General features: G+C 42.2%; 1 protein-coding gene across 2 annotated transcripts; it reads left to right on the top strand.

Moving 5' to 3' along the window:
• Positions 1 to 480: 480 nt before the first annotated feature.
• On the top strand, positions 481 to 9837 carry LOC112247931 (tripartite motif-containing protein 16-like). Of its 2 annotated transcripts, none has more exons than XM_042318535.1 (6): positions 481 to 1110; positions 3383 to 3478; positions 7295 to 7528; positions 8534 to 8693; positions 8828 to 8878; positions 9093 to 9837. In XM_042318535.1, the coding sequence occupies exons 1-6, from the start codon at positions 514 to 516 to the stop codon at positions 9602 to 9604; spliced, it is 1650 nt and encodes a 549-aa protein (XP_042174469.1). In that variant the 5' UTR covers positions 481 to 513; the 3' UTR covers positions 9605 to 9837. The 2 variants fall into 2 exon arrangements, with proteins under 2 accessions (XP_042174469.1, XP_042174468.1); XM_042318534.1 differs by having other exon boundaries at positions 492 to 1110; positions 8819 to 8878.
• Positions 9838 to 25181: the final 15344 nt, after the last annotated feature.

Here is a 25181-nt window from a genome sequence, read left to right as displayed (position 1 = left end):
TTTCTGTTTTTTTCTCTTATTTCTTGTTTGTTTCACAATAAAGTGGTAGACATGTAGGCATTCAAAGTGGTAGGCATGTTGTGTAAATCAAATGTTACAAACCCCCCAAAAATCTTTTTTAATTCCAGGTTGTAAGGCAACAAAATAGGAAAAATGCCACGGGGGGTGAATACTTTCGCAAGTCACTGTATATGGCATTACAGGGCATTCAGAAGTTATTCAGACACCTTTGGACACCGTTGGTTACATTAGTCTTTTTCTAAAATTGATTAAATAAAATGTCATCAGGGACTATAATTTAACCTAGGAACCAAAATCTTTGTCTCCTTCTCGACGTTGCATGCCTTTCTTTATCTCTCTCTCCCTCTAACCCCTCCTTCACTCCCTCCCTCTAAACTCACCTATCTGGCAGAACTGGAAAGTCCACACATCCTCAAAAACTCACTTCTGTGGAAACAAAACTGATCTGAGTCTCTGTATCGTCTGTTTGTGTGAGAGTGAACAACCATCCAAATGGCTCAACAGGGTGTTCTACTGGACCAGGACCAGTTATGTTGTTCTGTCTGTCTGGATCTACTGAAGGAGCCGGTCACCATCCCCTGTGGACACAGTTACTGTAGGAGCTGTATTGAGGGCTGCTGGGATCAGGATGTTCTGAAAGGGGTCTATAGCTGTCCTCAGTGCAGACATACCTTCACTATAAGGCCTAATCTGAGGAAAAATAACATGTTGGCTGAGCTGGTGGAGAAACTGAGGAAGACAGGACTCCAGGCTGCTCCCCCTCCTGCTCTGTGCTATGCTGGACCTGGAGATGTGGCGTGTGATTTCTGCACTGGGACCAGAAAGCAGAAAGCCCTCATGTCCTGTCTGGTGTGTCTGGCCTCTTACTGTGAGACTCACCTTCAACCTCACTATGAATATCCTGCTTTCAAGAAGCACAAGCTGGTCAAAGCCACCGCACAACTACAGGAGAAGATCTGCTCTCATCATGACAAACTGCTGGAGGTTTACTGTCGTACCGATCAGAAGTGTATCTGTCTGATTTGTACAATGGATGAACATAAAGGCCATGATACAGTGTCAGCTGCAGCAGAGAGAACTGGGAAACAGGTAAGACCAGAACAACTTGTTGGTGGCTGTCTGATAAACAAAGAATTAAAGATACAGTAGGAACTAAATCTGTTTGAACATGAGATCATTCAAATTAAATGGATCCACAAATATGAACACAAACCTTGACTATATAGATATGTTAACCCAGATTCTCCAAATGTATCACCATTTTCTAAAGTCTGTTAGGTTCTGATCAGAGTAAAAACTCAAACCAAGTTTATTCACCCACTGGGTCATACAGCTGCAAAGACAATGTGTGATTATACAACAACATATGTTTATAACCTCATACTAGGCAGGACCAACTCCTTACACATCTAGACAGCCAATACATCTCTGTTACTAGGCAGGACCAACTCCTTACACATCTAGACAGCCAATACATATCTGTTACTAGGCAGGACCAACTCCTTACACATCTAGACAGCCAATACATCTCTGTTACTAGGCAGGACCAACTCCTCACACATCTAGACAGCTAATACATCTCTGTTACTAGGCAGGACCAACTCCTTACACATCTAGACAGCCAATACATCTCTGTTACTAGGCAGGACCAACTCCTTACACATCTAGACAGCCAATACATCTCTGTTACTAGGCAGGACCAACTCCTTACACATCTAGACAGCCAATACATCTCTGTTACTAGGCAGGACCAACTCCTTACACATCTAGACAGCCAATACATCTCTGTTACTAGGCAGGACCAACTCCTTACACAGCTAGACAGCCAATACATCTCTGTTACTAGGCAGGACCAACTCCTTACACATCTAGACAGCCGATACATCTCTGTTACTAGGCAGGACCAACTACATACACATCTAGACAGCCAATACATCTCTGTTACTAGGCAGGACCAACTCCTTACACATCTAGACAGCCGATACATCTCTGTTACTAGGCAGGAACAACTCCTTACACATCTAGACAGCCAATACATCTCTGTTACTAGGCAGGACCAACTCCTTACACATCTAGACAGCCAATACATCTCTGTTACTAGGCAGGACCAACTCCTTACACATCTAGACAGCCAATACATCTCTGTTACTAGGCAGGACCAACTCCTTACACATCTAGACAGCCAATACATCTCTGTTACTAGGCAGGACCAACTCCTTACACATCTAGACAGCCAATACATCTCTGTTACTAGGCAGGACCAACTCCTTACACATCTAGACAGCCAATACATCTCTGTTACTAGGCGGGGCCAACTCCTTACACATCAAGACAGCCAATACATCTCTGTTACTAGGCAGGACCAACTCCTCTAGACAGCCAATACACATCTAGACAGCTAATACATCTCTGTTACTAGGCAGGACCAACTCCTTACACATCTAGACAGCCAATACATCTCTGTTACTAGGCAGGACCAACTCCTTACACATCTAGACAGCCAATACATCTCTGTTACTAGGCAGGACCAACTCCTTACACATCTAGACAGCCAATACATCTCTGTTACTAGGCAGGACCAACTCCTTACACATCTAGACAGCCAATACATCTCTGTTACTAGGCAGGACCAACTCCTTACACATCTAGACAGCCAATACATATCTGTTACTAGGCGGGACCAACTCCTTACACATCTAGACAGCCGATACATCTCTGTTACTAGGCCAATACATCTCTGTTACTTGGCGGGACCAACTCCTTACACATCAAGACAGCCAATACATCTCTGTTACTAGGCAGGACCAACTCCTTACACATCTAGACAGCCGATACATCTCTGTTGCTAGGCAGGAACTGAATTGGTTCCTCTCACTGGTGTAGTCATGGCCCTGTTTGATGCTAGAACCTTAGTAGGCGTGGAAGTGTATGTGTGTGAGATAAGACTGTAGTAGGAGGGTCGTTGTGGTGGCTTGACCTCGAGATGAATTCCTGGCTCCTCCCTAGTTCTGCAGCTGGCCTGCCTTATCAGAGACTAACTAGACTGTTGAATTCCTGCCTCCTCCCTAGTTCTGCAGCTGGCCTGCCTTATCAGAGACTGAAACTAGTTGCCCTTTGTCTCCCTCTTTAGGAACATTGATATTCAACATAACATGTTTGAACAGAATATTTCAAAATGTTACTGATTTGTGTACTGTTAAAACTATAATCATTCACATGACTACATGATTATATCATTTCAGACAGACACTTCCTCAACATTTGTATCCCTATCTTCTATGGGTCCTATGTCACATTACTATACTATTGATCTACTGGACTAATAAAGCTTGATAGCTCATTGAAGAGTGATTCTCCACAGAGGCAGCTGGGGATGAGTCAGCAGAAGGTCCAGCAGAGATTCCAGGAGAGAGAGAAGAGGCTGAAGGAGCTCCAACAGGCTGTGGAGTCTTTCAAGGTGAGTATTGTTGACCAGAGGAGACACACCATTTCACTTCTCTCCTCAAGTCAGAGAGAGAGAGAGAGGGGCCCCTATCCAATCCCACTGACCCCACTGTTGGGAACAGGCTGTCTGGACCCCTTTCAGAGAATAGACTGGTTCATGTAACTGACTGGGCTGCCTCATCACATAACCATGAGTAACCATGACTGACTCATGTCCCCTATACATTAAAATGGAGCTGTCTCTCTCTCAACTGAATTAAATTCATAGGGCTTTATTGGCATGGAAATATATGTTTACATTGCCAAAGCAAGTCAAATAGACAATAAACAAAAGTGAAATAAACAATCAGAAATGAACAGTAAACATTACACTTGGAAGGGATTTGGGGGATGGGGGAGGGTCTATTAGAAGTTAGTAGGACTCTTTTATTTTCTCAGAAGTTCTGAGTTAGGTAGGAGGATTTAGAGTGGTGTAAACCGTGATTGAACACACTCCAGCACAGTAGGTGGCGCCATGCACCTTTAACGTTGGTTTGAGGACCTCCATTATATCATAGAAGAAGAAGTTGGTCTGTGAGGGTTTTGTTGTTCCTGAGGAGGGCTTCTATTCTTTTCTCTTTTGGTTTTCAAGTATTTTCAGAATGTATTAAAGCCAAAGCTAAAGCTTCCCTAAACAATTCAATATATCAGTCAATATATGTGTGTGCCAGGCTAGAAATGACACAGATAATATCTAGTTAACGTTGTATTTAATGTAGTTTTACTATCTGTACCAGGCTATAAATGACACAGATAATATCTAGTTAACGTTGTATTTAATGTAGTTTTACTATCTGTACCAGGCTATAAATGACACAGATAATATCTAGTTAACGTTGTATTTAATGTAGTTTTACTATCTGTACCAGGCTATAAATGACACAGATAATATCTAGTTAACGTTGTATTTAATTGATCACAGCTTTCTGCTTTCCATGTAGAGTTTTTTTGGTATTGATTTGATTATTTTGTCAGTAATGGCTGCAAAAATTGGAAAAAAATCTTAGTTTATCTTTGTCAAACATGAGATGACAGAAACACACAGAGACAGTGTTGTGGCAAAGCTAACAGGAAACTATCAATCATGGGAACATTGCTCAGATTTGAACATCTGACCATGCTGGTGATATTGCAGAGAGAAGGGAGTATCTGAGGAGAATTGTTGTGGTCACATCAATGTTAGGAAGACAGGGACTCTCTCTCCGTGCCAATGATGAATCTAGTGAAAGCACAAATAGAGGGAACTCTCAATAGTAAAACTAAAATAAAACTCAAAACAACTTCCTAGATACATCATGCTGAACTGAGTTTACCAAGAACTACGGTATTGAGGTCAAAACAGAAGAGATGTTGTTGGACAGAAACTTTCTTGCCCGGAAAAGAGAGACTGGACGTCCTCCCAAAGATATGCTTATTGTGCATAACTTCCTGAATGATGATATGATGTATATGATATACCAAGAGGTGTACTTCCGGCGCCGACAGAGATGGCCGCCTCGCTTCGCGTTCCTAGGAAACTATGCAGTTTTTTGTTTTTTTACGTGTTATTTCTTATACTAGTACCCCAGGTCATCTTAGGTTTCATTACATACACCCGAGTAGAACTACTGAATATAAGATCAGCGTCAACTCACCATCAGTACGACCAAGAATATGTTTTTCGCGATGCGGATCCTGTGTCTACAGCTCGGCATTCAACACCATAGTACCCTCCAAGCTCGTCATCAAGCTCGAGACCCTGGGTCTCGACCCCGCCCTGTGCAACTGGGTACTGGACTTCCTGACGGGCCGCCCCCAGGTGGTGAGGGTAGGCAACAACATCTCCTCCCCGCTGATCCTCAACACTGGGGCCCCACAAGGGTGCGTTCTGAGCCCTCTCCTGTACTCCCTGTTCACCCACGACTGCGTGGCCATGCACGCCTCCAACTCAATCATCAAGTTTGCGGACGACACAACAGTGGTAGGCTTGATTACCAACAACGACGAGACGGCCTACAGGGAGGAGGTGAGGGCCCTCGGAGTGTGGTGTCAGGAAAATAACCTCACACTCAACATCAACAAAACTAAGGAGATGATTGTGGACTTCAGGAAACAGCAGAGGGAACACCCCCATCCACATCGATGGAACAGTAGTGGAGAGGGTAGCAAGTTTTAAGTTCCTCGGCATACACATCACAGACAAACTGAATTGGTCCACTCACACAGACAGCATTGTGAGGAAGGCGCAGCAGCGCCTCTTCAACCTCAGGAGGCTGAAGAAATTTGGCTTGTCACCAAAAGCACTCACAAACTTCTACAGATGCACAATCAAGAGCATCCTGGCGGGCTGTATCACCGCCTGGTATGGCAACTGCACCGCCCTCAACCGTAAGGCTCTCCAGAGGGTAGTGAGGTCTGCACAACGCATCACCGGCGGCAAACTACCTGCCCTCCAGGACACCTACACCACCCGATGCTACAGGAAGGCCATAAAGATCATCAAGGACATCAACCACCCGAGCCACTGCCTGTTCACCCCGCTGTCATCCAGAAGGCGAGGTCAGTACAGGTGCATCAAAGCTGGGACCGAGAGACTGAAAAACAGCTTCTATCTCAAGGCCATCAGACTGTTAAACAGCCACCACTAACATTGAGTGGCTACTGCCAACACACTGTCAATGACACTGACTCTACTCCAGCCACTTTAATAATGGGAATTGATGGGAAATGATGTAAATATATCACTAGCCACTTTAAACAATGCTACCTTATATAATGTTACTTACCCTACATTATTCATCTCATATGCATACGTAGATACTGTACTCTATATCATCGACTGCATCCTTATGTAATACATGTATCACTAGCCACTTTAACTATGCCACTTGGTTTACATACTCATCTCATATGTATATACTGTACTCGATATCATCTACTGTATCTTGCCTATGCTGCTCTGTACCATCACTCATTCATATATCCTTATGTACATATTCTTTATCCCCTTACACTGTGTATAAGACAGTAGTTTTTTTGGAATTGTTAGTTAGATTACTTGCTCGTTATTACTGCATTGTCGGAACTAGAAGCACAAGCATTTCGCTACACTCGCATTAACATCTGCTAACCATGTGTATGTGACAAATAAAATTTGATTTGATTTGATTTGTTCTGTACCTGTCTGTCCAGGAGGGAGGAGAGTAGAGCAGGACCAAGAGGTGTTCTGTACCTGTCTGTCCAGGAGGGAGGAGAGTAGAGCACGACCAAGAGGTGTTCTGTACCTGTCTGTCCAGGAGGGGGGAGAGTAGAGCAGGACCAAGAGGTGTTCTGTACCTGTCTGTCCAGGAGGGAGGAGAGGAGAGCAGGACCAAGAGGTGTTCTGTACCTGTCTGTCCAGGAGGGAGGAGAGTAGAGCAGGACCAAGAGGTGTTCTGTACCTGTCTGTCTAGGAGGGAGGAGAGTAGAGCAGGACCAAGAGGTGTTCTGTACCTGTCTGTCCAGGAGGGAGGAGAGTAGAGCAGGACCAAGAGGTATTCTGTACCTGTCTGTCTAGGAGGGAGGAGAGTAGAGCAGGACCAAGAGGTGTTCTGTACCTGTCTGTCCAGGAGGGAGGAGAGTAGAGCAGGACCAAGAGGTGTTCTGTACCTGTCTGTCCAGGAGGAAGGAGAGTAGAGCAGGACCAAGAGGTGTTCTGTACCTGTCTGTCCAGGAGGAAGGACACCGCCCGGTGGACCTGGAGAGCAGGGTGGCAGAGGTCTGACTCAATGAGGTGCAGAGAGGATACTGAACCTTCTCTCTCTCTCTCCAGCGCTCTGCACAGTCAGCAGTGGAGGACAGTGATCAGATCTTTACTGAGCTGATCCGCTCCATTGAGAAAAGGAGATCTGAGGTGAAGGAGCTGATTAGAGCACAAGAGAAGGCTCAAGTGAGTCAAGCTGAAGGACTCCTGGAGCAACTGAAGCAGGAGATAGCTGAGCTGAGGAAGAGAAGCACTGAGCTGGAGCAGCTCTCACACACAGAGGATCACATCCATTTCCTCCAGGTAACTAAACTGTCTTGTTACATGTGATATGAAATTAACTTCATGTGAAACTATTAATCTCAATCACTATGTTGTCCTGTCTCTGTCTCTCTGTCTGTCTCTCCCTCTCTGTCTGCCCCTCTCTCTCTCTGTCCTTCCCTCTCCCTCTCTGTCCGTCCCTCTCTCTCTCTCTCTCTCTCTCTGTCCGTCCCTCTCTCTCTCTCTGTCCGTCCCTCTCTCTCTCTGTCCGTCCCTCTCTCTCTCTCTGTCCGTCCCTCTCTCTCTCTCTCTCTCTCTCTCTGTCTGTGTATCTCTCTATCGGTCTCTCTCTCTCTCTCTCTCTGTGCGTCCCTCTCTCTCTCTCTGTCCGTCCCTCTCCCTCTCTGTCCGCCCCTCTCTCTCTCTCTGTCCGTCCCTCTCTCTCTCTCTCTCTGTCTGTCCCTCTCTCTCTCTCTCTGTCCGTCCCTCTCTCTCTCTCTGTCCGTCCCTCTCTCTCTCTCTCTCTGTCTGTCCCTCTCTCTCTCTGTCCGTCCCTCTCTCTCTCTCTCTCTGTCTGTCCCTCTCTCTCTCTCTCTGTCCGTCTGTCCCTCTCTCTCTGTCTGTCCCTCTCTCTCTCTCTGTCCGTCCCTCTCTCTCTCTCTGTCCGTCCCTCTCTCTCTCTCTCTCTGTCCGCCCCTCTCTCTCTCTGTCCGTCCCTCTCTCTCTCTCTCTCTGTCTGTCCCTCTCTCTCTCTCTGTCCCCTCTCTCTCTCTCTGTCCGTCCCTCTCTCTCTCTCTCTCTCCGTCCCTGTCCTCCTCTCTCTCCCTCTCTCTGTCTGTCCCTCCCTCTCTCTCTCTGTCTCTCTCTCTGTCTCTCTCCAGAGTTATCAGTCTCTCTCTCTCCAGAGTTATCAGTCTCTCTCTCTCTTTCCAGAGTTATCAGTCTCTCCCTCTCTCTCCAGAGTTATCAGTCTCTCTCTCTCCAGAGTTATCAGTCTCTCTCTCTCTCTCTCTCTCTCTCTCTCTCTCTCTCTCTCTCTCTCTCCAGAGTTATCAGTCTCTCTCCAGTATCAGTGTATCTTCAGACTTACCCAGCATCGTTGTCCGTCCTCTTCAGTACTTTGGAGATGTGAGTAAGACTGTGTCTGAACTGAGAGAGAAACTAGAAGACTTCCTTAAAGGAGAATGGACCAAGATCTCCACTACAGGTGTGTTGAAAACAATAAGAACATCAACTTTAGACCATTGAAAGTTCCCTTCTAGTCATATACATGTGGAATATGGTCTGATGATAACATTCCCTCTCTCTGTCAATGTGTTTGTGTGTCTGTAGTGAATATAGTGGATGTTGTACTGCCTCCAGAGCCCAAGACCAGAGAACAGTTGTTACAATGTGAGTCTCTTTATTGTGAAGTAACTGACACTCCTAACAATCCCTCTAGAAATATATAGCAATAGTAGATCTAATCAAAGACTGGGTATCTATCTGACTCCTCATATTTCTCTGATTTGATCTCTGCTGTGCTCTAATCAAAGACAGGGTAGATACAGTATCTGACTTAACTTATTGTTCTGACTCCCCTCATTGGTCTCTGCTCTTCTCCCAGATTCCTGTCAGCTCACACTGGACCCAAACACAGCACACACAGACCTCTCTCTGTCTGAAGGGAACAGAAAGGTGACCTGTACAGGCCAAGTCCAACCATATCCTGTCCATCCAGACAGATTCACCAACTACTGTCAGGTTCTGTGTAGAGAGGGTCTGTCTGGACGCTGTTACTGGGAGGTGGAGAGGACTGGTGTTGTTGATACAGCAGTCTCATATAAAGACATCAGCAGGACAGGGACTAGATTTGGATTCAATAACAATTCCTGGAGTTTACTGTGCTCTATTGGTGGTTATTGTTTCAGACACAATAATGTTGAGACTAAAGTATCAGGCCCTCAGTCCTCCAGAGTAGGAGTGTACCTGGATCACAAGGCAGGTACTCTGTCCTTCTACAGTGTCTCTGACACAATGACCCTCCTCCACAGATTCCAGACCACATTCACTCAGCCCCTCTATCCTGGGTTTTATCTCAATGATTATAATGATACTGCTGAGCTGGTTAAACTGTAAACTGATTTGTTATTAATTAAAATTCAATACAATGTTTTAATCTTGTACATTTCCATGAATCATGATGTCTGGTGTTGATGTATATTGGTTGTCATTCAGAACCATTGATATGTTTTCTCAGTTGGTTGTCTGTCTCTATGTAATTCTCCTCAGTATCATTGATCAGCTTGTTGGCTCGGTCCTAATTGATGTGTTCTCTGTCACCTGGAGCTGCATGGAAAATGGTCCAGGAACTAAAGGACAATTCAGGACTAGTCAGCCCACTACAAGCTGGTATCACTTACTTTCTACTCAACTATATGGTCTGGTTTCCCAGACACAGATTAATCCTAGTCCTGGACTAAACAGTATGTTCAATGTAGATGTCCAGGAAACCGGCCCTAAATGTGTCATCTTTCATCCTCCCATACTGCTCAGTCCAGCAACATTAAACCTGTCCAGCAGGTGGTGCTGTTGACCAAACAATAAAACCAGCAGATATCTTGACTTGCCACTCAGTATATCAGTAATGTTCAGAATAGTACTTTAATATCATTGGAGATTGATGGTCTTTTTAATCCACTATCCAGAGTCACGAACAGATAAAGTTAGGTCTGCTACTGTTCAGTGATTAAATATGATTTATGGTGATGGGAAATCATAAAAAACACTCACTTCATCTGGTAATAGTTTTCCTTTGTTATTTATTCCAAGGTGTGTCTTTAACTTGTAAATGTATTGTGTGGAGGTGAGCTAGTGGTGTGGCTGATAGAATAGAATGAAAAGGGAGGAGGGGAGGGGAAATTCACCTGATTTAGAATTCCTCACAATCAAATGTCGACCGCATTATCTACCAAGGGAATTCTCTTCGATTATAATCACAGCCATATATATTCCCCCCCAAGCAGACACATCGATGGCTCTGAACAAACTTTATTTGACTCTTTGCAAACTGGAAACGATTTATCCGGAGGCTGCATTCATTGTAGCTGGGGATTTTAACAAGGCTAATCTGAAAACAAGACTCCTAAAATTTATCAGCATATCGATTGCGCAACCAGGGCTGGAAAAACCTTGGATCATTGCTATTCTAACTTCCGCGATGCATATAAGGCCCTGCCCCGCCCTCCTTTCGGAAAAGCTGACCACGACTCCATTTTGTTGATCCCTGCCTACAGACAGAAACTAAAACAAGAAGCTCCCGCGCTGAGGTCTGTTCAACGTTGGTCCTACCAAGCTGACTCCACACTCCAAGACTGCTTCCATCACGTGGACTGGGGATTTGTTCCGTATTGCGTCAGACAACAACATTGACGAATACACTGATTCGGTGAGCGAGTTCATTAGAACGTGCGTTGAAGATGTCATTCCCATAGCAACGATTAAAACATTCCCAAACCAGAAACCGTGGATTGATGGCAGCATTCGCGTGAAACTTGTTGGGGAATAATCAGAATTGGTTGGTAACATAGGTAAGATGTTTTATATTCATCATATGTTTGTAAGTTACTTCTCATCAAGAATGTTATTTTTGTATAATACTGTGGCAGGGTTTGCAGTTATCTGTTCTATGTCAAGACTAAGTTGCATGGGCCGCAGAGAGGGGAGAGGTCAAGGTGTGGGCCGCAGAGAGGGGAGAGGTCAATGTGTCATCATGTGTAAACATATCTTTTGCTCCACTGTGTCTGTGTGCCAGTCACTCCCTACTTTTCCCATCGGGGAAAGGAGGATGGCAGTGTCTGGAATCATTCTATGCTCTCTGTGAATTTGTCCAGGATTGGTTGTATTTAGAATTGGTTGTATCTAAATGACAATTTGATATATGCCTGTTGATATGGAGGATTGGTTTATGGTTCTGGGTTTGAGTAAGGAGACAAAGCTGAACGATGTATTATGTCTATGCTGTCTGACTATGTGTGGTCTTTGCTATTAAAGGATCTCAGCTGCAATGTAGGGGGGCTCTCAGAGAATTCATTTAGACACTGAATTGCCTGAGAGTCACAGGGTTGTGATAAAGCTCATATAATTAAAGATGGACTTTGATAACTAACTCTGACTTGTGTTGTGGTTTGCGCTCATGATTTGGTAAATAGAGGAAATTTCCACGACTTTTGGCGACGAGGATGGGATGTGAATCTTCACTCGGTGACCGTTCCTACGATCTAGGTAAATCAATTGTGCACGAGGGATCCCCTAAACTTGGGATCTCAGGGAGAACCACACTTCGGGAATGAAGCAGATGGACCAACCTTTGATCTGAGAGGAAGCGAGCCGAGTGGATACCACATCTCAAACTGAGTTTTTTTTAAAGAAAAAGGTGAGTGAACCACACACAGATTTGAAGTGGAGTTTTTTAATTATGCCTGTTACGTACACTCTGAGCGTGAATTCCTTTGTAAGGAAGGCACCTTGGCGGCGTAAGCAGGGCCGAGTCAGAGGAGAGTAATCTGGGGGTTTTGAGGACTCAAAAGATACTCTGCACTGTCCGGTTGCCAGTGACCAAGAGCCCTCCTGACACTGAATTGATCACAGTGGGGATTTGGTGAGGTCTGTCGGGGTGAGGGGCCAGGGGGTCTGTGTGTTCTAGGTGAAACACGGCACTTGGTGAAGCCCTATTGGAAGAAGGACCTCATTCTGTGCGTCTGTGTGATTTGTCTAAGTGGCCCTCAGATGTGGTGAATTCCAATTATTTTAAATGTGCTAGCCAGGTATGCCCTGGGTTACTCTGTGTGAGTATTTTGTTATGGGATCACTAGGTAATAGTTGTCGGACCGTTCTGTGTGAGCGGGGTAGGGTTGACTCTGTGTGGGCAAAACTTTTTTCTGATGTTCTTGTCACGTTCTTTCAAAATCGAACCCAGAAGCAGACCAGGACAAGGAGAGTAGGAAGAAGGTGAGTATTTATTTACAAGTGAATGTGAATGGGTAGATATATCCAGGTGGCGTAGCGGGCAGCGGTGGTGAGTTGATGGGAGTAAATAGGTGGATCCAATGGGGTAGCGGAATCCTCCGACGACCAGGCGGGAATGGGGTAAATGATCCAGGTGAGTAACTGAAGACAGAACAAATGGAGGTAAGTTTAAGGTAAGCAATACGTAAAAAACAACAAAACAAATTCTATCCAACTTGAGGCTGATACTATGGCACAACATACTGTTCATGGCTAACGATCCGGCAGGGAATGGATGTCAGGTCCGGGCTTATGAAGAGGAGAGATGATGATCAGGACCAGGTGTGCAGATAGCTGATGGGATACAGGTGCGGGTAATCAGAACTTCCAACTGGCTACATTGCCCGGCAACCAGACAGGGTGCGTTCCAGGACGCCGGAAAAAACACTCCAGGACAGAACACAGGCAAACAACAGACTCAGGAAATGGGATTTGTGACATTTCTGGACATCTGACCTGTTCTATGTGAACATCTGACCTGTTCTATGTGAACATCTGACCTGTTCTATGTGGACATCTGACCTGTTCTATGTGAACATCTGACCTGTTCTATGTGAACATCTGACCTGTTCTATGTGAACATCTGACCAATCCTGTGTGGACATCTGACCTGTTCTATGTGAACATCTGACCTGTTCTATGTGAACATCTGACCTGTTCTATGTGAACATCTGACCTGTTCTATGTGAACATCTGACCTGTTCTATGTGAACATCTGACCTGTTCTATGTGAACATCTGACCTGTTCTATGTGAACATCTGACCAATCCTGTGTGGACATCTGACCTGTTCTATGTGAACATCTGACCAATCCTGTGTGGATGATCCTGAAAGTTCTGTGTGTTCTTAGATTTCTTAAGTTTTATATGGATTCTGTGAATTATTTGAAATTATGATGAATTGTATGTGTGTATAATCAATTACTAGAGATTTGATAAAGTAATGCTGAGAATGATTAGATACAATTTAAACCACCCATTCGTAGACGTACGTAGGTTTTGAGTTGATATCTTAAATGGATAATTTGATAAGGATGAAGTTTTTAAGCACTATTAAAATAATCTACAAAATCTGGGAAATTGAGCTCTAGAAACTGATTAGAGTGTGTCCACTTTTGGTTATCTTACCCTAACGATGTAACTATAAAACGCATATTGGATTATCTCCGTCTGGGTGAAACATTTCAAATTAAACTGCCCTTAAGGTCTGAACATGTTATAATTTTTCTAAAAATAAAAAAAAAAGAGAATTCGATGTAATTTATAATGTTGTACAAAGCCTAAGGTTTTCCATCAAGCTAATTATCATTGCGTGATTAATGTGATGTAGTAAAGTAATTGAAATACTAATTGAAGTAAACATAATCTACTTTTATTAAAAGGCGCAATATCTGTTTCCTAGTCATTAACTGTCGATTTTATTCTTTGATTGCTAATATATTCATTTGGAATTTGAGAATCATAGCTGGAGTAACGTTTGTACTATTAAAATTGGGCTATTATTCTTCTGGGAATTACCGATAGTGACGTGTTTAGATTTTACTTAGATTTTACTTAGAAATTGGGTTTATATGCGGAGAATCTTAGTTGTTCACAATACCATTAGTGGTTCAGTGGTAGAATTCTCACCTACCACATGGGAGGCCTGCGTTCCATTCCCAGCTGGCTGAATTCTGAGTTTTTGATTGTAAATAATCTATTCTAATCTACTGTTTTTCCTGGAAAGTTATGGTCGCTAGTGTTTGTATAAGATATAAATTGAACGTTTTCAATAGATTGTTTAGGTTAAATTGATAGACTAATTCAACTTAAAATAATAATGAAGCGAATTCTGATGCAAGACGATGTCTGTTCACTAAATTATCTGCTGGAATAATGTATTGAGAATTGGGTCGTATTTAAATTACTGTATCAATAGAGAAGACAGTTACCTAAGTTAAAGAAATTCTGAATAATAGCGGGGAGAGAATGGCAATAGAAAGTGGTTACCGAAATGTTTAACATTCTTATAGATTGACTGACGCATGTTATAATTTTGGCGCTGCGTGTGTTATTTTTAAAGAAATAGGATACATTTCATAAGTGTGGAGAGAAGAGGAAGTTATAAAGTTGGGTTATAATCTTACGATAGAGGTAAGGAAAAACATTGAAATGAGAGGGGTTATATTTTTGCCCACTGGGGGAAAAAGAAATAAGAGAATAGATCTGAAAGTTGTGAGTAAGACATTGGGAGAATAGATTCTGATGGTTATTGATTCTTGGTTTGATTGTTTAAGTAACACTAGTTTATTATGTTTGATTGTTTAAGTAACACCAGTTAATTTGAGCAGGAAAGTTCATGTAGTCTAACATTATAGTATGTTTCCATTATGTGGAACAATGTCAGGTCATTAAAGGTGATTGCTGGATTGAATAGTATGAGAACCTGTTGAGAGAAGACTGAATGGATATGAATGTTGAAAAGCAAGATTGGGCCAAACTAGTAAACTAGTATGTTAAGTGGGGGAGTATCATAGATTTTAATTATAGTGTTGTTACCGCAATAGTCAAAACAATTTGATATGTTTTGGGGATTTAGCTGGGTTGGATTTGGTTATTTGAGTTCCTTTATAATTTGCTTTTTAAAAGAGAGGTTGGAATCAAGTATGATGCCTTGGTACTTAACATCAGATACCACCAGGAGCTGATGCCTTGGTACTTAACATCAGATACCACCAGGAGCTGATGCCTTGGTACTTAACATCAGATACCACCAGGAGCTGATGCCTTGGTACTTAACATCAGATACCACCAGGAGCTGATGCCTTGGTACTTAACATCAGATACCACCAGGAGCTGATGCCTTGGTACTTAACATCAGATACCACCAGGAGCTGATGCCTTGGTACTTAACATCAGATACCACCAGGAGCTGATGCCTTGGTACTTAACATCAGATACCACCAGGAGCTGATGCCGTGGTACTTAACATCAGATACCACCAGGAGCTGATGCCTTGGTACTTAACATCAGATACCACCAGGAGCTGATGCCTTGGCACTAACATCAGATACCACCAGGAGCTGATGCCTTGGCACTTAACATCAGATACCACCAGGAGCTGATGCCTTGGCACTTAACATCAGATACCACCAGGAGCTGATGCCTTGGTACTTAACATCAGATACCACCAGGAGCTGATGCCTTGGTACTTAACATCAGATACCACCAGGAGCTGATGCCTTGGTACTTAACATCAGATACCACCAGGAGCTGATGCCTTGGTACTTAACATCAGATACCACCAGGAGCTGATGCCTTGGTACTTAACATCAGATACCACCAGGAGCTGATGCCTTGGTACTTAACATCAGATACCACCAGGAGCTGATGCCTTGGTACTTAACATCAGATACCACCAGGAGCTGATGCCTTGGTACTTAACATCAGATACCACCAGGAGCTGATGCCTTGGCACTTAACATCAGATACCACCAGGAGCTGATGCCTTGGTACTTAACATCAGATAGCACCAGGAGCTGATGCCTTGGTACTTAACATCAGATACCACCAGGAGCTGATGCCTTGGTACTTAACATCAGATACCACCAGGAGCTGATGCCTTGGTACTTAACATCAGATACCACCAGGAGCTGATGCCTTGGTACTTAACATCAGATACCACCAGGAGCTGATGCCTTGGCACTTAACATCAGATACCACCAGGAGCTGATGCCTTGGTACTTAACATCAGATACCACCAGGAGCTGATGCCTTGGTACTTAACATCAGATACCACCAGGAGCTGATGCCTTGGTACTTAACATCAGATACCACCAGGAGCTGATGCCTTGGCACTTAACATCAGATACCACCAGGAGCTGATGCCTTGGTACTTAACATCAGATACCACCAGGAGCTGATGCCTTGGTACTTAACATCAGATACCACCAGGAGCTGATGCCTTGGCACTTAACATCAGATACCACCAGGAGCTGATGCCTTGGCACTTAACATCAGATACCACCAGGAGCTGATGCCTTGGCACTTAACATCAGATACCACCAGGAGCTGATGCCTTGGTACTTAACATCAGATACCACCAGGAGCTGATGCCTTGGTACTTAACATCAGATACCACCAGGAGCTGATGCCTTGGTACTTAACATCAGATACCACCAGGAGCTGATGCCTTGGTACTGAACATCAGATACCACCAGGAGCTGATGCCTTGGTACTTAACATCAGATACCACCAGGAGCTGATGCCTTGGTACTTAACATCAGATACCACCAGGAGCTGATGCCTTGGTACTTAACATCAGATACCACCAGGAGCTGATGCCTTGGTACTTAACATCAGATACCACCAGGAGCTGATGCCTTGGTACTTAACATCAGATACCACCAGGAGCTGATGCCTTGGTACTTAACATCAGATACCACCAGGAGCTGATGCCTTGGCACTTAACATCAGATACCACCAGGAGCTGATGCCTGATGCACTTAACATCAGATACCACCAGGAGCTGATGCCTTGGTACTTAACATCAGATACCACCAGGAGCTGATGCCTTGGTACTTAACATCAGATACCACCAGGAGCTGATGCCTTGGTACTTAACATCAGATACCACCAGGAGCTGATGCCTTGGTACTTAACATCAGATACCACCAGGAGCTGATGCCTTGGTACTTAACATCAGATACCACCAGGAGCTGATGCCTTGGTACTTAACATCAGATACCACCAGGAGCTGATGCCTTGGCACTTAACATCAGATACCACCAGGAGCTGATGCCTTGGTACTTAACATCAGATACCACCAGGAGCTGATGCCTTGGTACTTAACATCAGATACCACCAGGAGCTGATGCCTTGGTACTTAACATCAGATACCACCAGGAGCTGATGCCTTGGCACTTAACATCAGATACCACCAGGAGCTGATGCCTTGGCACTTAACATCAGATACCACCAGGAGCTGATGCCTTGGTACTTAACATCAGATACCACCAGGAGCTGATGCCTTGGTACTTAACATCAGATACCACCAGGAGCTGATGCCTTGGTACTTAACATCAGATACCACCAGGAGCTGATGCCTTGGCACTTAACATCAGATACCACCAGGAGCTGATGCCTTGGTACTTAACATCAGATACCACCAGGAGCTGATGCCTTGGTACTTAACATCAGATACCACCAGGAGCTGATGCCTTGGCACTTAACATCAGATACCACCAGGAGCTGATGCCTTGGCACTTAACATCAGATACCACCAGGAGCTGATGCCTTGGTACTTAACATCAGATACCACCAGGAGCTGATGCCGGGTACTTAACGTCAGATACCACCAGGAGCTGATGCCTTGGCACTTAACGTCAGATACCACCAGGAGCTGATGCCTTGGCACTTAACATCAGATACCACCAGGAGCTGATGCCTTGGCACTTAACGTCAGATACCACCAGGAGCTGATGCCTTGGCACTTAACATCAGATACCACCAGGAGCTGATGCCTTGGCACTTAACGTCAGATACCACCAGGAGCTGATGCCTTGGCACTTAAAATCAGATACCACCAGGAGCTTTTTACATCAGTAGTTGTTTTTTGAGGAACATGCAGACTGTGTTTTATTTTATTGAGATGTAAACATGAGTCTCTGAGCAATTTTGTCATCTGAATCCTTATAGTAGTGATTTCTTGTGTAGTTTGTTATTTGCATGAATTTATCACTGTATCATCTGCATGGATGTGCTGAACAGTATTGAGTTTTTGTGGATATCAGTGGGGGGGAAAAAAAAGTTTATTTTCATTTTTACGATGATGAGACAGCACCGACTTTTGAAAGATTTTAGATTTGTTTGAAAAAAAATCAGGATTGGTTTTTACTAAATTTATATCAACGGGTTGCTGATGAAACGTTTTTTTAGGAGTTGATTTAACTTAAATAAACATTGTATCATACATATATTGATGGTGATTAAAACTTATGATTAATGATTTGAGGTACAGTGGAATTATCATTAGGTTTGGTTTATAGTTTCATGTTTGAGTTTCTGAATCGATGTAGTGTAATGAATACTAACTAAGTGTTTTTGTGTTTTCTCCGGGAAAATGGATATTTCACTGTCTCTCTCTCTGGAATGTTTCCAGGGACTATACTCTTGGGGAGAGTGAGTGAAATTGAGGCCATAAACTACCACATTGAATGGGGCACTCACCACATGGGATTTTAATGAGTTTTTATTTTCTGACTTTTCATTACACACGCAAATTCTTTTGATAAAAGAATGTTCTGGGAACATGGAAATATTAAAAATGTTGGAACTAGTTGATTATTGTTTGCAAATTGTTTCATATAGTGAAAAACACTGCTTTGGAGGGTTGTGTATGACCTATGACATTCTGATGACCTTCCGTTGTGGCTTGATCACCCGCATTGGAAAGCCATTTGGATAATAAATGTATGGTCATTTGTAATACTGCTTTCAAAATAATTTGTGAAATTGGTAAATATGTTTCTTAGCCATATTACCAGTGTGAAGGGCATTGATTTTAACTAAGGGTATGCTGCTTTAAGTCTGTTTTCCTATGACCAGAGGGGTTGAATCATTTTTCTTTATGGAGTTTTTTTTCAGTTTAGTGATTTTAATTTGATTAGGTTAGCTGAAATGTTGTTTTACATTACTCTCATACGGAGAGATGTGTGTAAAACATGGGGGAGGATTCCGTTTTTTGAGGGTTTGAATTTGAATTTGAAGTTATACAACTTAAGTGATATGTGAAGGAGTGTATTGTATTGTTGAGTGTAGTGTATTGTTGAGTGTATTGTATTGTTGAGTGTAGTGTATTGTTGAGTGTAGTGTATTGTTGAGTGTAGTGTATTGTTGAGTGTATTGTATTGTTGAGTGTATTGTATTGTTGAGTGTAGTGTATTGTTGAGTGTAGTGTATTGTTGAGTGTATTGTATTGTTGAGTGTAGTGTATTGTTGAGTGTATTGTATTGTTGAGTGTAGTGTATTGTTGAGTGTATTGTAGTGTTGAGTGTATTGTATTGTTGAGGGTATTGTATTGAGTGTATTGTATTGAGTGTATTGTATTGTTGAGTGTATTGTGTAGTGTATTGTATTGTTGAGTGTAGTGTATTGTATTGTTGAGTGTAGTGTATTGTTGAGGGTATTGTATTGAGTGTATTGTATTGTTGAGTGTAGTGTATTGTTGAGTGTAGTGTATTGTTGAGTGTATTGTATTGTTGAGTGTATTGTTGAGTGTATTGTATTGTTGAGTGTATTGTATTGTTGAGTGTAGTGTATTGTTGAGTGTATTGCATTGTTGAGTGTAGTGTATTGTTGAGTGTATTGTATTGTTGAGTGTAGTGTATTGTTGAGTGTATTGTATTGTTGAGTGTATTGTATTGTTGAGTGTAGTGTAGTGTATTGTTGAGTGTATTGTATTGTTGACTGTAGTGTTGAGTGTATTGTATTGTTGAGTGTATTGTAGTGTTGAGTGTATTGTATTGTTGAGTGTAGTGTATTGTTGACTGTAGTGTTGAGTGTATTGTATTGTTGAGTGTATTGTATTGTTGAGTGTATTGTATTGTTGAGTGTATTGTATTGTTGAGTGTATTGTAGTGTTGAGTGTAGTGTATTGTTGTGTGTCGTGTATTGTTGAGTGTAGTGTATTGTTGAGTGTAGTGTATTGTTGAGTGTATTGTATTGTTGAGTGTAGTGTATTGTCGAGTGTATTGTATTGTTGAGTGTAGTGTATTGTCGAGTGTATTGTATTGTTGAGTGTATTGTATTGTGTGTAGTGTATTGTTGAGTGTAGTGTTGAGTGTAGTGTATTGTTGTGTGTAGTGTTGAGTGTATTGTATTGTTGAGTGTAGTGTATTGTTGAGTGTAGTGTATTGTTGAGTGTAGTGTATTGTTGAGTGTATTGTATTGTTGAGTGTAGTGTATTGTTGAGTGTAGTGTATTGTTGAGTGTAGTGTATTGTTGAGTGTATTGTATTGTTGAGTGTAGTGTATTGTGTAGTGTAGTGTTGAGTGTATTGTAGTGTTGAGTGTATTGTATTGTTGAGTGTAGTGTATTGTGTATTGTATTGTTGAGTGTATTGTGTAGTGTAGTGTATTGTTGAGTGTAGTGTATTGTTGAGTGTAGTGTTGAGTGTATTGTATTGTTGAGTGTAGTGTATTGTTGAGTGTATTGTATTGTTGAGTGTAGTGTATTGTTGAGTGTAGTGTATTGTTGAGTGTAGTGTATTGTTGTGTTTGTTCTATTCTATTCCCGAGGGTTATAGGTCAAATTTCTTGATCCCTGGCTCTACGATGGAGTTGACAGTGAGATGGGGAGTAGAAACCAATTTGAAAGAAGTTTCAATAGAATGTGTTGATATTCTCTGTGAAATATGTTTCGATATGTGTGTTAAGAATAATTGGTAAAAGTAATAATTTATCATGTAGTTAATGAACTGAACTAAACTGTTGTTCTGATCTGTTCTTTCGAGGTTATCATGAAAAGTGACATCAGACGGTATCTTAATGCATGGAAGAGATAATTTGGACCGAATGGTGTGTGTACCTCAAAACCCCCTCTAACTGGCTGAAGAAGGGTGACAAAGGCATTGAAGGAGGCTTTCCAAACCACTTCTACCGAGAGAAAAGAACCAAGCCAGAAATTGGTGTACAGTATCAGATCTAAGCCATCAACTGCTTTTCTTTCATGGTTCTCTCATACTGTGATGAGTCCACTTGGAGTGACCATGGAGAAAGATCTGTTCTAACATTTTCTTATATCTTTTTCAAAAGAGCAACAAATAATCCTTTTGAGAGCAGCAGGAGAGGAAATGTCACATATCGGTGTATCGCCTCGGTTCGATTCATCCTTTTGAGAGCAGCAGGAGAGGAAATGTCACATATCGGTGTATCGCCTCGGTTCGATTCATAGTGGTTCATAGAGGTTACAGATTCTATGTGAAGGATGTTGTATGAGATCACTTCTTACCCAACGTTTTAGTAGAGGCCAGGGATCACAGGAAAACGTATTTTGGGATGAAGAATCTAGGTGAAATGCCAGGGGAAGGGATTCTAAAGGGAACACATTTAAATTATATGGCCAAACACTCCTTGTTAACTCAGAAAGCCTTGGGTTTTTTGATCTCATGAGATGTTGTTTGTGGTTTTATTCTGATATAGATTTACATTTGATGTGGGTTTTATTCTGAAATAGATTTCTAGAATGTAGGAAAGGGGTGGAGGGGTAACGAGGAATTAGCAAAGGGGTTACTAAACCTAAAATGAAGTGGACATGTTTTCGTTAGTTCATGAACATTGTGGTGGTTCTGGAGAATAGGACTGAATAAAAGATACAATAAATGTTGGTGGATTGAAACAAACATTTAATGATGAGAGTAAAGACAGTGGATTTACAATTATCATGTTTGGTTTATAATTAATACATTTAATGATGAGAGTAAAGACAGTGGATTTACAATTATCATGTTTGGTTTATAATTAATACATTTAATGATGAGAGTAAAGACAGTGGATTTACAATTATCATGTTTGGTTTATAATTAATACATTTAATGATGAGAGTAAAGACAGTGGATTTACAATTATCATGTTTGGTTTATAATTAATACATTTAATGATGAGAGTAAAGACAGTGGATTTACAATTATCATGTTTGGTTTATAATTAATACATTTAATGATGAGAGTAAGGACAGTGGATTTACAATTATCATGTTTGGTTTATAATTAATACATTTAATGATGAGAGTAAAGACAGTGGATTTACAATTATCATGTTTGGTTTATAATTAATACATTTTGGCTTGCTGATTAAAATGTAACATAGTGAATGCTAACGAAATGTACCATTTCTTTTCCAGAAAAGGGGGTTTCATTATCTCTCGTTGGAATGTCCCCGGAGACTGTGGTATCGGGGAGAGCAGGATAAAAGTATCTGGATTAGGCCATAAACAGACTTCCAGATAAGTGAGGCCTTGTTCAGGTGTGTTTTTGACCTACGGTTCACCAGCACACACAATTTACTGGTTACGAATATGCATTAGTGGTGTTGATACTGTGGGATTTATCTTGGATGGGGTCTTTTCAATTCAGTTGTAAATTGGGTTTGCAGAAGGATGGAAATGTTTGGAAGGTTTTGAAATGGTTTGTGAAGGACAGGGAAAGAAAAGGGAGAGGAATATTTAATGGTGTCAAATGCCCTGTATCCTGACTTTCTGGTGAGACCAGAACAATCTCACTAGAAATGATAGAAACAGGTGGGATTTAATTATAAAATGAATGAGAAACACCAGTTTCTACTCTATTTAACCATTGCTTTATGAGATAAGTTGATTGGTTATTCAAATTAGTTTATTTTTGATTTAACATGTTTTTGAATCATGTTGGAGACTGGAGCACACTGCAGTCCCTTTCAGGTCCATAGGGTTTTACTGCCCCCTGCTGGAGACTGGAGCACACTGCAGTCCCTTTCAGGTCCATAGGGTTTTACTGCCCCCTGCTGGAGACTGGAGCACACTGCAGTCCCTTTCAGGTCCATAGGGGTTTTACTGCCCCCTGCTGGAGACTGGAGCACACTGCAGTCCCTTTCAGGTCCATAGGGGTTTACTGCCCCCTGCTGGAGACTGGAGCACACTGCAGTCCCTTTCAGGTCCATAGGGTTTTACTGCCCCCTGCTGGAGACTGGAGCACACTGCAGTCCCTTTCAGGTCCATAGGGTTTTACTGCCCCCTGCTGTGACGGATCCAACAAATATCCCCAGGTGAAGGCAGGGTCCCATCTCATCCAACACATCAATGACTCTTATAGGAGGGAGCATTACCCATGTTAAGCTATGGAATGAACTATACATTTTATGGTGAATTTTAATACAGATTTACTTTAATACAATAATTCCTTGAATGTAATTAGTTTGTGTTTTGTAATTATGTTATTGAAACAGAATAAGTCAGTAATGAGGGAATAAATAAGTCCAGTCCAACCATTACCTCTCTCCTTTCACATCCCTCTATCATCACTCCATGGGGGAGTACAACCATTACCTCTCTCCTCTTTCACATCCCTCTATCATCACTCCATGGGGGAGTACAACCATTACCTCTCTCCTCTTTCACATCCCTCTATCATCACTCCATGGGGGAGTACAACCATTACCTCTCTCCTCTTTCACATCCCTCTATCATCACTCCATGGGGGAGTACAACCATTACCTCTCTCCTCTTTCACATCCCTCTATCATCACTCCATGGGGGCGTGGACATCCTGCTCTACCATCTCTCCATCCTCCTCTGAAGTGGAACATTCCTTCTCACATCCCTCTATTGGATTGGTGTTGACATGGGGTAGAGGGAGTTTACATAAACCAGTCATTTCCTTTAAATCCATGAAGGGAAGTGGGAGAGAATCAGATAAAGTTGTGGAGATAAAGGAATATGGATATATGGAGAAGAAACCCTCCAGGTACAGATACTGTATGTAGAACCATAGTAAAGACCAGTATGGACTATCAATACAGATACTGTATGTAGAACCATAGTAAAGACCAGTATGGACTATCAATACAGATACTGTATGTAGAACCATAGTAAAGACCAGTATGGACTATCAATACAGGTACTGTATGTAGAACCATAGTAAAGACCAGTATGGACTATCAATACAGATACTGTATGTAGAACCATAGTAAAGACCAGTATGGACTATCAATACAGATACTGTATGTAGAACCATAGTAAAGACCAGTATGGACTATCAATAGATACTGTAAGTCTTAACAGAACTGGACTATCAATACAAAGTGACCATTTAGAATGAGGCCCAGTTCAATGAGAGGAAGTCTTAACAGAACTGGGGGATGACAGACAGGAAGTGGGGGGTGGAGATCTAATATATTTTTGTGCCAAACACTAAAGCATGATATTGTAATAAATCTACACCCTATTCCCTACGTAGAACACTACTTTAGACCTGGTCAGAAGCACCGTAGTGCACTACGTAGGGAATAGGGAACCATTTGGAACAGAGACAGTAATTCCCCTGAACATCTTCCTCTTCCTCATCTGGTTTCTTGAACAGCCCTTCACTCCTCCCCTCTTCCTCCCCTCCTCCCTTTTCATTCTATTCTATCAGCCACACCACTAGCTCACCTCCACACAATACATTTACAAGTTAAAGACACACCTTGGAATAAATAACAAAGGAAAACTATTACTAGATGAAGTTGAGTGTTTTTTATTATTTCCCATCACCATAAATCATATTTAATCACTGAACAGTAGCAGACCTAACTTCATCTGTTCCTGACTCTGGATAGTGGATTAAAAAGACCATCAATCTCCAATGATATTAAAGTACTATTCTGAACATTACTGATATACTGAGTGGCAAGTCAAGATATCTGCTGGTTTTATTGTTTGGTCAACAGCACCACCTGCTGGACAGGTTTAATGTTGCTGGACTGAGCAGTATGGGAGGATGAAAGATGACACATTTAGGGCCGGTTTCCTGGACATCTACATTGAACATACTGTTTAGTCCAGGACTAGGATTCATCTGTGTCTGGGAAACCAGACCATATAGTTTAGTAGAAAGTAAGTGATACCAGCTTGTAGTGGGCTGACTAGTCCTGAATTGT

The sequence above is a fragment of the Oncorhynchus tshawytscha genome, unplaced genomic scaffold (genome assembly GCF_018296145.1).
Source record: "Oncorhynchus tshawytscha isolate Ot180627B unplaced genomic scaffold, Otsh_v2.0 Un_contig_1741_pilon_pilon, whole genome shotgun sequence".
Taxonomy (NCBI): domain Eukaryota; kingdom Metazoa; phylum Chordata; class Actinopteri; order Salmoniformes; family Salmonidae; genus Oncorhynchus; species Oncorhynchus tshawytscha.
Note: the sequence above shows the minus strand (reverse complement) of the source record. Positions and strands in the feature narration are given on the sequence as shown.

Excerpts from the sequence above, each read along its gene's own strand:
- LOC112247931 (XM_042318534.1), top strand. The coding sequence starts at position 514 with ATGGCTCAACAGGGTGTTCTACTGGACCAGGACCAGTTATGTTGTTCT. Across the intron at positions 3,479-7,294 it reads AGGCTGTGGAGTCTTTCAAG|CGCTCTGCACAGTCAGCAGT; the intron begins GTGAGTATTGTT and ends CTCTCTCTCCAG. Across the intron at positions 8,694-8,818 it reads GACCAAGATCTCCACTACAG|TGAATATAGTGGATGTTGTA; the intron begins GTGTGTTGAAAA and ends GTGTGTCTGTAG.